The sequence below is a fragment of the Heterodontus francisci genome, chromosome 30 (genome assembly GCF_036365525.1).
Source record: "Heterodontus francisci isolate sHetFra1 chromosome 30, sHetFra1.hap1, whole genome shotgun sequence".
In the NCBI taxonomy this organism is placed as follows: Eukaryota; Metazoa; Chordata; class Chondrichthyes; order Heterodontiformes; family Heterodontidae; genus Heterodontus; species Heterodontus francisci.
The window spans coordinates 5650259-5665179 of NC_090400.1; the positions used below are offsets into that span (position 1 = coordinate 5650259).

The 14921-nt window shown below is 43.4% G+C and overlaps 1 protein-coding gene across 1 annotated transcript in view; it reads right to left on the bottom strand.

The window, feature by feature from the left end:
• Positions 1-14921, bottom strand: part of LOC137346461 (multidrug and toxin extrusion protein 1-like) — a 77584-nt gene that overhangs the window by 29676 nt on the left and 32987 nt on the right. The window contains exons 5-10 of the mRNA XM_068009912.1: positions 13784-13826; positions 10191-10235; positions 8043-8140; positions 6256-6353; positions 6006-6119; positions 2042-2109 (exon numbers count right to left, since the gene is read on the bottom strand). Of these exons, the coding sequence (XP_067866013.1) occupies positions 2042-2109; positions 6006-6119; positions 6256-6353; positions 8043-8140; positions 10191-10235; positions 13784-13826 (466 nt within the window). The remainder of the gene's footprint in view (positions 1-2041; positions 2110-6005; positions 6120-6255; positions 6354-8042; positions 8141-10190; positions 10236-13783; positions 13827-14921) is intronic.

The following is a 14921-nucleotide window of genomic DNA, read 5'->3' on the forward strand; positions in this document are numbered from 1 at the left end:
AGAGTGATAGTAAGTCCTCCCAGTGTAGTGATGATGTAATAGTCACATGGGTATTAGGCTCGGAAGCTGCTAGAAACATCATGAGAGGTGCTAGCTGGGCATGCTTAATGACAGTGTAAATAGTTATACATATAAATAAACAAGTTACTATTTAGCCACACAAAGACTCTGAGACATCTATAAACAACACTCGAACTACGCTCGCAATAATATACAACAGGTTGGAATATAAGAATAAGGCAGTCTTGCTGCAATTACACAGGGCTTTGATGGGACCACATCACAAGTATCATGGAGGGTTTTTGTCTCTATCTGAGGAAAGGTATAGTTTCTTTGGAAGTAGTGCAACAAGTGTTCACTGGATTGATTCCTGGAATGAGACAGTTGTCCTATGAAGAGAGATTGAATAGAGTGGGCCTATACTGTCTGGAGTTTAGAAGAATGAGAGGTAATCTGACTGTAATCTTTATGATTCTGAGGGGGGTTGACAGAGTATATGCTGAGTGGCTGTTTCCATGGGCTGGAGAGTCGAGATCTAGGGAACTAAGTCTCAGCAAATGATAATAGGTCAATCATTTAAGACTGAGATGAGGAGGAATTTCTTCACTCACAGGGTTACGAATCTTTGGAATTGTCTACCCCAAAGGGCTGTAGATGCTCATTTGGTGAGTATATTCCAGATTGAGATAGATAGACTTTTGGTCTATGGGGGAATCAAGGGATATGGAGTTCAGTTGGGAAAGTGGAATTCAGGTCCAAGATCAGCCATGGCCTTATTGAATGGTGGAACAGACTCCAGAGACTATATGGCCGACTCCTGCTCCTGTTCCTTATTGTCCTTATGTCATAGCAACAAACAACAGCTTGAAAAAATGGAGCCTCCATCAGGGAACAGGAAAGGTTGAAGGAGAATCTGATCAAGGATTCCAAAAATACAAAAGGTTTTGAGAAGTTAAATGGTGAAAATTGCTTTCACTCAGTAACAAGGAGGCATGGCTCAGAATTATCATTAGAAAAACAAAGGGGAGGAGTAACACGAAATGTGTACACAGAGAGAGAGTTATTAGAACATGGCATACTATAGCACAAGGAGCTACTGAGGCAGAGACCATAACATCACTGAGAAGGGAATTAGGTAAATATTTGAAAAGGAAGAATAAAAAATAATGTGATTAAAGGACAGGAAATGGGATGTAGATGCTTTGGAGAGGGTGCAGAGGAGGTTCACCAGGATGTTGCCTGGTATGGTGGGCGCTAGCTATGAAGAGAGGTTGAGCAGATTACGATTATTTTCATTTGAAAGACGGAGGTTGAGGGGGGACCTGATTGAGATGTACAAAATCATGAGAGGTATAGACAGGGTGGATAGCAAGAAGCTTTTTCCCAGAGTGGGGGATTCAATTACTAGGGGTCACGAGTTCAAAGTGAGAGGGAAAAAGTTTAGGGGTGATATGCGTGGAAAGTTCTTTACGCAGAGGGTGGTGGGTGCCTGGAACGCGTTGCCAGAGGAGGTGGTAGACGCGGGCACGATAGCGTCTCTTAAGATGTATCTAGACAGATACATGAATGGGCAGGAAGCAAAGAGATACAGACCCTTAGAAAATAGGCGACATGTTTAGATAGAGGATCTGGATCGGCGCAGGCTTGGAGGGCCGAAGGGCCTGTTCCTGTGCTGTAATTTTCTTTGTTCTTTGTTCTTGGGATTATAGTTGAAGAGCTAGCACCATTGCAGGCAAAACTGGGCTGAATGGCCTCATTCATAACTTTAATTTTTGTGACTCTCTGAGTGGCTGGTTAGCAATTTTACAAATGTACTTGTACTGTTGTTGAAGATGCATTGTGTTTCTCTCTTCAGTTGAGTCAAGATTGAGTTCTACTGGTCCTGGTTACAGAGAGTGGAATAGTCCCATATTGCAAATGTCGTAAAAAGAGAAGATGGTTTAACCTTCATTTAATGCATTCTCCAAGCAGTAAGAAGGATTTTGTTTCCCTGTTGTGTTGAACATACATTATGCCTGTAAGTACAGAATCTTCAACTTACGGTGTGCACTGCGCTCATAACCTGAAAGATAATGGTCTGGGCTCCAAGTTGAACTCCATTAATTAACCCTGTGAACAGGAAGAGAACAAAGAGTAAGTTAAACTTTATTCAAGTAAACCAATATTAGGTGAGATAAATAAATGATGTAATAATAGCCTTTCAACAGAACGGAAACAAATCTCTTGTGCTTCTATTTTGGGGGTAGGGAGTCAGTGCCCCTTCTAATTACCCTGCCCTCATCTTCCTCCCTCCCTGGGAGCTCCATCAGAGAGGGTGGGGGGTGGTGGGGCGGGGGGGTGGGGGGTGACAGGATTCCAGGATTCTGCCGATGCTGCTCAGAAGCCGCTGCCAGGATGTAATAAGAATGATCTGATAATGGCTTCCCCTCTGATTGTCTCCTCCTCTGAAGAGCAGTGCCTGGCCTTCAAGTTGCTACTCCCCATGACAGCCCATGTGAGATCAGTAACTCAGCAGAGTACTGAATTGACCCTCAATCTCTGGTGCCATGTGCTAAAACATTCATTTATTTAAGATTTGTTTGATTTAATATGATAAGCACAGTCTGTACAGAGCAGTAATATGTTGAGGAATTGAGACAATGTAGAATTATAGAATCTTCCAGCACAGAAGGAGACCATTCAGTCTGTTGTGCCTGTGCTGGCCATTTGAAAGAGCTGTCCAATTTAATCCCATCATAAACTGCAAGAGTGAAATGGATACAAGACAACGATGTCACCTTCGAAATAATACAATTAATATTCACACTGATAGACCAATGCCAATATAGACAGGATACTCTCCTGAATTACCTGTAAAAGAAAAACTTGGATTGTTTTCACTGGAACGACGGAGGTGGAGGGGCGACCTGATAGAGGTTGGAAGAGTCAGTTACTAGGGGACATAGGTTTAAGGTGCGAGGGGCAAAGTTTCGAGGGGATGTGCGAGGCAAGTTCTTTACACAGAGGGTGGTGAGTGCCTGGAACTTGCTGCCGGGGGAGGTGGTGGAAGCAGGTTCGTTAGCGACGTTTAAGAGGCATCTTGACAACTACATGAATAGAATGGGAATAGAGGGATACGGTCCCCGGAAGTGCAGAAGGTTTTAGTTTAGACAGGCATCAAGATCGGCGCAGGCTTGGAGGGCCGAATGGCCTGTTCCTGTGCTGTACTGTTCTTTGTTCTTTTTGTCTGACTGTCCCTTTGGCTTGGTTTGCAAAACATTCCCTGCTGTCTTCCAACTCCCCAACTCTACCCTTCACTCTCTTTTCATTTTATTTAATGTAAAAATTAGTAAAGTGGTCAACAATAAAACAATAGAATTGGAAATGTAAAACCACACAAAAACAATTCTTCACAACAGATGTTAAAGCTCAACTCCTTCCCCTCTTCAACACATTCTGTAGATGAATAGAACTGATCAAGACACTGGGCTGAATTTGAAGAGTGTGCTGCAGTTCACGATGGCGTATTCTAAGAACGGCCTGCATCCTGTGCAGATACGCCGTCCCTGAGCCCCCGTGATATTACATGTGGGGACTCATTTAAATAGAAGGAGCGGACCGCCGCCCCCAATGATGTAGAGGGGGTGGTCTCCACGTCCCTGGCAACAGCCTTTACAAATAAGTTTAATTTTTAAAAGGTACAGATGTATGATTTTTAATACATCTAAAAATAAGTGATGGAGGCCCTTCCCCAAACCCCCAATGGTCATTTCAGGCAATGAAATGATCATCAGTTGATTATTCAAATACCCGAACTTTGCCCCTCAACCTTCAATCTCGCCCTTCAACCCCACCATTGCCACATCCAATAAAAATTGATTCTCCCGCTCCCCCACCCCACCTGCACTGAAAATTTTATTCCTCCCCCCTCCCCACCAGGTTCTCGCCCGGAACTCCGTACAGAGATCCGAAGGGGCGCGGAGCACGAATGGTGGCCCTAATATCGGAGTGGGACAGCCGCCACCTGTAGGGATGTTTATTTAAATATTTTAAATGTTCATCTACACATGCTGATGAAGGTCCCGCCACCAGGCGATGGGGGGCGGGGGCCGCACCGACTTCCCGCCACCGCCGGTATTATGGGGCGGGCCCTTCTCAATGTCGCAGGTCGAGGCGGGACTCTCCCTGCAGCATTTTAACAGCCCCCACGCCACGACCTGCGGCTTCGAGGGGCCAGTAAAATTCAGCCCTCTCAGTACCAAATATCCACTGTATATAATCTGTCCCTTCACTGGCTGACTCCAGGGACCCTCGTTTTTCACTCAAAGTCCTTCGATTTCTCAAATAGGTTTTTCAAAATAGGCCAACTTTCGGCCAATGATTCATGAAACTCCTTTCCCGTGTTTCCAACATTACAACAGTGACTTCACTTCAAAAAGTATTTCATTGGAAGTAAAATGTTTTCCGACATCATGAGGTTGTGAAAGGAGCTATATAAATGAAAGTCTTTCTTTGTGTCTGACATACACTCAGGGCACAGAGTGGAACTAAGTGTATCCTCTAATCAGCTACAGAAACTAAATAGAGAAGGTTATGAAGCAGTAAATGCTGTGAATCTCTGGTTAAGTTTTTGGATGATTTTGAGGAACGGCTTCACCTGGAATGTTGTTCGGTCTCAGACAAACATTCCAAGTGCTATTGCTTCTGAAAAGTTTCTTAATTCTGATTCTTAGGACAACCTAGAGGTTAGTATTTGATGGAAAATGATTGCTCCTCTTCAGGAAAACATTAACATGAACTGAATTTGGGTGATTAAACTTGGCATCGCTCTTTGCCTTTAGACAGCTAAGCTTGATGTTCTTATCTGTCAAGATTTCATCTCCTCAATACTCTGTTGGGGGCGGGGGGAGAAATAAAGGATGAGTCATTTTTGGCAAAACAAGTTAACCAGGCACCAAACATTGGTAAAGGAAACCAGTCAGGTCTCCGAACAGCAAGAATACATGAATTATTGGATCATATTGTCAACTTACATCAAACATAGATTTTAATGTCTGATGCAGGTCCAGAATTTAGAACATGATGGTACAAAATGAATCTTGATTTGACAAATAGACTCTTGGTGTTTTGGCTTTCCTAATGTGTTTCGTGGGATAAAAACTGCTTCCAGATTTTATGGTAACATGGGCCACTTCCTGTCTCCATCACTTATTTGTTCATGGGATGCAAGCATCTCTGGCAAGGCCGGTATTTGATTGCTATCGCAAATTGACCTTAAGATGGTGGTGGTGAGACACCCTCTTGAACTGCCGCAGTCCATGTGATGTCAGTACATCCACAGTGCTGTTAGTGAGAGAGTTCCAGGATTTTGACTCAGCAACAGGGATGTGAAATAGTTCCAAGTCAGGATGTTATGTTGCTTGGAGGGGAACTTGGAGAAGGTGAGAATGTCACTTGCCACTTATCAGCCTGAATGTGTTCCTGGTCATGCTACATGCAGGCACAGACTGCTTCAGTACTCTTGCTTTAATGATACATTTGTGTGATTTCATAGTTGCTTTTCAATCTTCCGTTTCCTTGCCTTCTACTGATTTTGCTATCTTATAATATTACTCTTAAACTATCCCTCAGTGTTTGCTTTGTCTATTGTATGGGGAATTGTGTATTGTGATTTGACTGGAGGGAAGACAATGGGGTAGAAATTAATCTTGTGATTATTGGGGTGAAGGGAGTGATAGTGAATTGGAGCTCATTTCACACTGCACGGAAAAAGACAAACACGTGGATTGACTCTCACACATTTACACAAGCAGCCAAGATGAATTTCTCCCTCAATATTTTCATATTGTGTAAGTTTGTGAACCTTTGTAAACCTCATGACCATAGGGCAAAGAGTGGCCTTGCTTATTTGCTTTGAGGGTATCTATTTGGACTACATTTCATTGACTGATCTCTGTCTCCTTCAGCCCCAGTTAACAACAGTGAAAAGGTGTGTGTATATTTTAGTAGTGGGGTAGCTTATTTACCTACTAGGAAAGTTCCAATATAATATGTCCACCATCCAATACAGAGCATAAACATGCTAGGAATTGCCAGGCGTATAAAGAGGCCCCACTCCTGCAGACTGTCAGTAGACCATCCTACACAAAAGAAAAGAGTTACTGGCACAGTATAGAAAGTGTCTGAAAAGCACAGAAGGGGAAAGGAAAGTAGGGCTATTTGGATATTGGCCATTTTATACCAATCTGAAAAGTTGAAATTGCCCCTGGACTCTACCTGCCCAGGTCCCAACGTATAGTTTTTTCCATCGAATGTATGCAAGCAGGAGTAAAGCTTGACAGTACCAGGAAATGACACTGGCAACAGCTGAGCCTCTGAAAAACACCAAGTTCACATTTTAAAGGCAACTTCAAACAATTGATTTTTTTTACAGCATAGAAGGTGGCCATTCAAGTCCATGCCAGCTCTCCGTGGAGCAGTCCAGTCATTCCCACACCTGCTTGATCCCCGTAGCTCTGCAATTTTATTTCCTTCAAGGGCCCATCCAATTTCCTTTTGAAATCATTGATTGTCTCTGCTTCCACCACCCTCGTGGGCCATGTGTTCCAGGTCAACGGGAGGATATTGAAAGGTGTGAAAGAAATGAGAGACCTTGGAGTGCACATCCGCAGGTCCCTGAAGGTTGCAGGACAGGTTGACAGAGTGATGAAGAAGGTATATGGAATGTTTTCCTTTATTGGCCGAGGTATAGAATACAAAAGCAGGGATGTAAAGCTGGAACTGCATAAAACACTGGTGAGGCAACATCTGGATTATTGCATACAGTTCTGGTCACCACATTACAGGAAGGACATAATTGCTCTGGAGAGAGCACAGAGGAGATTTACAAGAATGTTGCCGGGGCTTGAAAGTTGCATCAATGAGGAAAGATTGGATCGGCAAGGGTTGTTTTCCTTAGAACAGAGGAGGCTGAGGGATGACTTAATAAAGATGGACAAAATTATGAGGAGCCTAGATAGAGTCGACAGGAAGGACCTGTTTCCCCTAACGGAGAGGTTAATTACCAGGGGGCACAGATTTAAGGTGATTGGTAGAAGGATTAGAGGGGACATGAGGAAAACCTTTTACAACCAGAGGGTGGTGGGTGTCTGGAATTCACTGCCAGGAATGGTGGTGGAGGCAGAAACCCTCAATTCTTTTAAAAGGCACCTGAAGTGCAGTAACCAGCAAGGCTATGGACCAGGTACTGGAAGGTGGGACTAGATTGGGCAGCTAGTTTTTTTCGGCTGACATGGACATGATGGGCTGAATGGTCTCCTTCTGTGCCATAATTTTTCTATGGTTCTGTGGTTCATTTCTTCTGCACATTCCTCCTGCATTTCCTGCCCAAAACCTGCAATCTGTGTCCCCTTGTCCTTGTACCATCAGTTAATGGCAACAGTTTTTCCTTGTCTAACTTATCTATGCCTGTCATAATCTTGTACACCTCTATCAAATCTCCCCTCAATCTCCTTTGCTCCAGGGAGAACAACCCCAGCTTTCCCAACCTAACCTTGTAAGTAAAATCCCCCAGCTCTGGAGCCATTCTGGTAAATCTCTTCTGCACCCTCTCAAGGTGCCTCATATCCTTCCTAAAATGTGGTGAACCGAACTAGACGCAATATTCTAGTTGAGGCCTAACCAGAGCTTTATAAAGGTTCAGCATAACTTCCCTGCTTTTGTATTCAGTGTCTCTATTTATGAAGCCCAATATCCCATATGCTTTGCTAATCACTCTCTCAGTATGTCCTGCCACCTTCAAAGATCTATGCACTTGCACCCACGGTCACTGTTCCTGCATACTCTTTGGAACTGCACCATTAAGTCTATATTACCTCTCCCTAACCCTTCTGCCAAAATGCATCACCTCACAATTCTCTGCATTAAAATCCATTTGCAACTTATCTGCCCATTCTGCTAGCCTATCTATGTCCTGTTGCAGGTTGTTGTTTGGGTTGTTGGTTTTCTGTGAACGTTTCATTAATAGATATTTTATCATTTTTTGAAATTTGTTTGCTACTTACGGCACTCCCAGCATCAGCACAAAGAGGAAGAGATAATTGATGACTGCATTCAAGATGTTGGCTATGAAACCAGTGAAAAGCTGAGGCAAGATGATCCCCTGAAGTGGGAACAAAACAATAAAGTAGGGATTGCCATTCAATAAACCAACAGTGTGTGTGGCATGGTGCCAGTATGGCGGGAAGGTCGGGTACAACTGTTCTCCCAATGGCCATGTTTAGGGTACAATGTACCCCTGATCTAAGAGGATCCCTTTTCCTTCACTTTGATCAGGCTCATTGCTGGAACTTGCCTGTTTCTAGGTGCCCACGACTCACATACATTTGCAAATTTAAATTCCCTGTGTTCCAGGGAACGACCCTATCTACCATTGAGTTTCCCCAGAGTGCAGGAGATTTGAATTGACTGGTTTCAGTCAATAGCCTCTGACCACTTAACCATTCCCCCGATGCTGTCATTCCACCCACTCTAAGTTGAATTCACCAATCAAACAATCTATAAATATGGGAAGCTAGGGGTTCCTTCTTTGAGATCTTGCTTCCTAATGAATATGTGCATGTTTGTGAGTGTTTGCAATAGCATTACCAACTGGGAGTATATCAGCAATATCTTAGAAGTAACCAGTAACCAGGAGCTGAGTCTAAGCCAGCCATATCAAGACCATGATTACAAGGCAGGATGGATACTGAGTACTCTACAATGAGTGGCTCACCTCCCGATCCCTCATAGCCTCTCTACAATCTCGAAGTCATGAAACTGCTGGAATATAGAAACTGATGAAGTTTGACTTGCTGTATTGGTGCCCCTAGACTCAGTATCCACTCCCTCTGCCACTGGCGCACTGTGACTGTGGCTGCACTATCTACTATCTACAGGACGCACTGCAGATTCACACCCAGTTTCCCTTTGACAGGATATCACCCACCGATGGTCATAACTCTACCGTTAAAACAAAACAAAAGCAACAATGTCATGGGAACGCCATCATGTGCAGCTTCTCTCCTGTCCCAAACCATCCCAACTTGGACATTTGTTGCTGCTTCTCCATTGTCCTGGGTCATTATCCTGGAATTTCCTAACTCCCATCAGGGAAGCACTAGGACTACACGAACTGCAGTTGTTCAGGAAGAAGACGCGCCATCACCTTCTCACGGCAAATATGGATGAACAATAAATGTGGCCTTTGCAGCACTGTACACATTCTGAGAACAAACTGAAAGGGTGGACATCACTCCACTGGGGTAAGTGAGAATCTAAGTGCCAGCGTGAAGGTGCTGTCTCTCAGCATTTTGCTGGGGAGCAATATACTGTCAGTAATAAAAACTGACATGATGGTAATTTTCACATTCACAGACTGGGTGATAATCTGGTAAAGCAGCTCGCCTGCCCATTGTCAAAGCCACACGATTTTATCCCTGTGATTTTAATGGCATGAAAATTAGACGGATTCTACATTCAGCGATTGTCTCCACCAGATTACAGTCCAGGCAATGAAGGTAGATATTACCCTCACTTGATCCCTTTGGTCTGAGAAACCAGTTTCATTTATTTAGCTACAAGGAGTAGTTGAGGTGAATGGTAAAGATGTATTTAAGGAGAAACTGGATAATCACATGAGGGAAAAAGGAATAGAAGGATATGTGTTGTGGTTAGCTGAAGGCGGCTGGGAGGAGGTTGGTGTAGAGCACAAGACCAGTGTGGATCTGTTGGGCTAAATGGCCTGTTTCTGTGCTGTAAAGGCTTTGTAATTGTAGCCGCTTTTTCCAAATATTATGAATCTTCTGCCTGATTGCATTGCCCTTTCATATAAAGGAAATGAAACCAAAGACTTCTAAATATATCTTAACGCAATAATTATTAAAGTAATTTAACGCTCACTCCAAAACTCAGTGTCCGCCGTTGGTGGCCGTGCCTTCAGCTGCCGAGGCCCTAAGCTCTGGAATCACCTTTATAAACATCTCTGCCTCTACCTCACCTTCCTTCATTAAGATCCTCTAACCTCTTTGACCTGATCTTTTGGTCCTCTGCTTTAATATGTTTTTATGTGGCTCGGTGTCATATTTTGTTTTATAATGCCTTGTGAAGTGCCATGGGACATTCTAGTACAGTAAAGCAGCCATATAAATGCAAGTTATTGTTGTTAACTATACCTGATTCTGAAGGTATTTGACCTCTACAATATAGAGAAATGTTGCCTGAGAAAGAATACAGAAAATAGTTAGCAGCAGATAATGGATTAAGAAAATTACATTAATAATTCTGACATGCTCAGTAAAGACATCTCATATTCCTAACTTTTACGATACAAGTTTTATTCCATGTGGACTTCTTGAAATTGTCCACTTTTTTTTTTAAAAGGATAGGTCAATGTGCTGCAAAGATGGCCACTGAAAGTCAGATGACCTGGCCTGTGTATTCAAACTCTGCCTCACTGTCTTGAAATGTCACAAGGTTACCTTCCAGACGAACATTCTGAAACCATCAAGAGACATTCCTAATTGAATGGGTTATTCTGAAGCAAAGAAGGTCTGAAGTAGCTATACTTATCCAGACATCAATAGATAACCATGGATTCCACATCCTGGTCCATTGTCTGGTCATTCCAGGGGAGAAGGTCATGTGTCAACTAACAGAAATGCTAATGTTATGGATTTTGACCTGAAAAGGTAGCCCGTTGGAGAAAGCATTATAGAAAGCAGTCCAGCGAGAGGCTGTGGCAAGAGATCCAGCCTGTACAAGGAAGAAGCCATGCTGATAATTCTACACTTCATCTTGAGTGTCTTGAGTTACAGGAAGACATAGACAGGATGGTCAAATGGGCAGAAAAGTGGCAGATGGAATTTAACCCTGAAAAGTGTGAGGTGATACACTTTGGAAGGAGTAATGTGACATGGGAGTATTCAATGAATGGCCTGACACTGGGAAGTTCCGAGGAACAAAGGGACCTTGGCGTGTTTGTCCATAGATCTCTGAAGGCAGAAGGGCAGGTTAATAGGGTTGTGATAAGGCATATGGGACACTTGTCTTTATCAATCGAGGCATAGATTACAAAAGCAAGGAGGTCATGTTGGAGTTGTATAGAAATTTGGTAAGGCCACAGCTGGAGTACTGTGTGCAATTCTGGTTGCCACATTATAGGAAGGATGTGATTGTACTAGAGGGGGTGCAGAGGCGATTCACCAGGATGGTGCCTGGGATGAAACATTTAAGCTAGGAAGAGAGGTTGGATCGGCTTGGGTTGTTTTCGCTGGAGCAGAGAAGACAGAGAGGTGACCTGATCGAGGTGTACCAGATTATGAGGGGCATGGACAGGGTGGATAGGGAGCAACTGTTCCCCTTAGTTGAAGGGTCAGTTACGAGGGGACACAAGTTTATGGTGAGGGGCAGTAGGTTTAAGGGGGATTTGAGGAAGAACTTTTTTACCCAGAGGATGGTGACGGTCTGGAATGCCCTGCCTGGGAGGGTGATAGAGGCGGGTTGCCTCCCATCCTTTAAAAAGTACCTGGATGAGCACTTGGCACGTCATAACATTCAAGGCTATGGGCCAAGTGCTGGCAAATGAGATTAGGTAGACAGGTCACGTGTCTTTAATGCATCGATGCAGACTCGATTGCCCGAAGGGCCTCTTCTGCACTGTATTATTCCGTGATTCTGTGATCTTGCTGCAGCAAAGAACTTAAAGTGACCACCACCTCCAGCCTGAAGTCTTAATCACCAGAATTCTAGAACACCTCAACAAGTTTAAGACTACAAACACCCAGGCCTGCACCTTTAAAGACTGTCCTACTTTGACGATTCAACAAGTTTTCCATGAACCACGAATATCTACCTCACTTTAAACCATTTACCCTTCTCCTCTCCATCTATCTATTCTCGTGTATGCGTGTGTGAATGAATGGACTGAATTTTCTTCTCCCACCACCGGGAGCGGCAGTTCGCATGTGAAAGCTGCGTACCGCCATGCCATGTGACCTACCACGTGGCAGCCCAACATAATATGCATGTTGGGCCGTCCCGTTTCCCCTCCCCCAGCCTAATCAAGTGGTGGGGTGGGCTCTGCGATGCGAGCAATGGCATTTTTCAAGGTCAGCCAGCACTGCTGCTACATTAAAATTTTTAAAGCCCGACACCTGCAATACACCGCCAAATAAACTATCGCCCCTTCCCCCCAATAACACTTCCATCTAATAGTTGCCTTCTGCCCCCACCCCCCACTGACCAAGAAGAATTGACCAGAATAATTAAACAAAATACAATTGTGGGCAGTTGGGAGGTAAACAGTGGGAACTACCGACACCCTTTTAATAATTGTCTGTAACAATTCCCTCAAAGGTTTGACCCAGACCTGCATTGGGATTAAGTTCAACCTGACTGCAGACCATTTACACAGGTCCTCTATGACCCAAGCTATAGCTACATAGAAGTTTAAAAATCTGAGCACTGGATAACCATATCAGCTGTGGCTCAATTTGTAGTAAACTCTCTTTTGACTCAGAAGGTTGTGCATTCAAATCCCTCAAAAATCTACGCCGACAGTTATTGTGCAGGGAGTGCTGCACTGTTTGAGGTGTTGTTTTTCAGATGACTCGCTAAAATGTGACCCTGTAGTTCTGTCATGTGAACATCAAAGATTTTGAAATGCAGTGGAGTTGTACCTGATGTCCTGACTAATATTTATCTCTCAATCAAAATCACATAAAAAACAGATTATCCGGTTATGTGTCGCATTGCTGTTTCTGGGGGTTTGTTGTTGCAAATTGACTCCTGTGTTTCCTACATTACAACAGTGACTACAATTCACTACTTAACTGCCTGCAAAGTGCTTTGGGATGTCCTGAGGTCATGAAAGGTATATAAATGCAAGTCTTTCTTTTGAGATTTAAGGGTACCAAGTGTTGGATGATTGACTGAAGAGTGATATCTCCTTAAGATCTCAGTATGCTAATGAGCTGAGTACCAGGATGCAGTCATGTTGCTATAAGCCAGAGCCATTCTGCAACTGTAACACCCAGAAGAAGGTTCTGTAAATAGTTTGCTCTGTACTGTATATAATAGTTAAGAAACCTGTTCGAGATCTTCAGCAGGAAGACTCCACACATCTCATTTATGTTGCATCAGACAACATAAAGAACTCATTACACCAAGGACCTCCCCCATTGACTAAGTAGGTAAATGCACCAGCCAATCTGTAAGTGAGTCAATTCAGATAGCTGAGCATTGAGCAGGAACAAAGAAGCACCTGAGAACACTGTTATTGGCCTCAACAATCCTGGGCAATGAGGTTACGGAATGAGCCATTCTTGATAAACTGTTAGTAATCATGGAAAATTTGTGTGGTCTGCGTGTTTGTGTCAGATTGTATTTGTTAGATTCACCTGTGATGCTCTTTATGTTCAGACAGTTTCCAATTATCACTCTTCAGCTCTCATCTAGGGAACAGTAACTAGGTTAAGGTATTGGAACTCTGCTGGCACCTGCCTTTGGATTGTTCAAGACTTCTTCCAGTATCTAAATATGGGGCACTGAGTCCTTATGGTTCCCCAGTTGAGATCAGCATCAGCACAGACTGGGGATCATCCTGATCGGTATAGCTTGATGGATGGTACATTAACCCAGTTAGTCACAGGGAGCTCCAGTGTGATCTTTTGGATTCTTTTGGTCTGTTCATACTTGAGGTAACTATGGACTTCAGTTTTTGAACAAACTATGTGTGTGTGTGTGCAATCTATAATAATTTACTTACAGGAAGACCAGGAATAAATATCTTCACGTAGAGTTGTGTTAACCTGCAAGAAAAATAGAACATGCAGATTAGGAGCAGGAGTAGGCCACTCGGCCCTTCGAGCCTGCTCCGCCATTCAATAAGTACATGGCTGAACATTTCCACCTGGCCCTGATAACCTTCCACCCTCTTACTTATCAAGAATCTATCTACCTCTGCCTTAAAAATATTCAAAGACTCTGCTTCCACTGCCTTTTGAGGAAGAGAATTCCAAAGACTCACGACCCTCTGAGAGAAAAAGATTCTCCTCATCTCTGTCTTAAATGGACTCACACTTATTTTTAAACAGTGACCCTTAGTTCTCGATTCTTCAAGAAGGGGAAACATCCTCTCCACGTCCACCCTGTCAAGACCCCTCAGGATCTTATATGTTTCAATCAAGTCTTCTTACTCTTCTAAATTCCAGCAGATACAAGCCTAGCCTGTCCAATCTTTCCTTGTAAGACAGCCTGACCATTCCAGGTGTTAGTCTAGTAAACCTTCTCTGAATTGCCTCCAACACATTTACATCATTCCTTAAATAAGGAGACTAGTACTGTGCACAGGACTCCAGATGTGGTCTCACCAATTCCCTGTATGACTGAAGCATAACCTCCCTACTTGTATATTCAATTCCCCTCGCAATAAATGATGACATTCTATTAGCTTTCCTAATTACATGCTGTACTGGCATAGTAACCTTTTGTGATTCACGCACTAGGACAACCAGATCCCTCTGCATCTCAGAGCTCTGGAATCTCTCACCATTTAGATAATATGCTTCTTTTTTATTCTTCCTGCCAAAGTGGACAATTTCACACTTCCCCTCATTATGCTCCATTTGCCAGGTCTTTGCCCACTAACTTTACCCTTTTGTCCTCTTCACAAGTTACTTTCCTACCTATCTTTGTGTCATCAGCAAACTTAGCAACCATTCCTTCGGTCCCTTCATCTAAGTCATTTATGTAAATTGTAAAACGTTAAGGCCCCAGCACAGATCCCATGGCACACCACTCATTACATCTTGCCAACCAGAAAATGACCCATTTATGCCTACTCCTGTTTCCTGTTAGCTAACTGATCTTCAATCCATGCCAATATGTTACTCCCTACACCATGA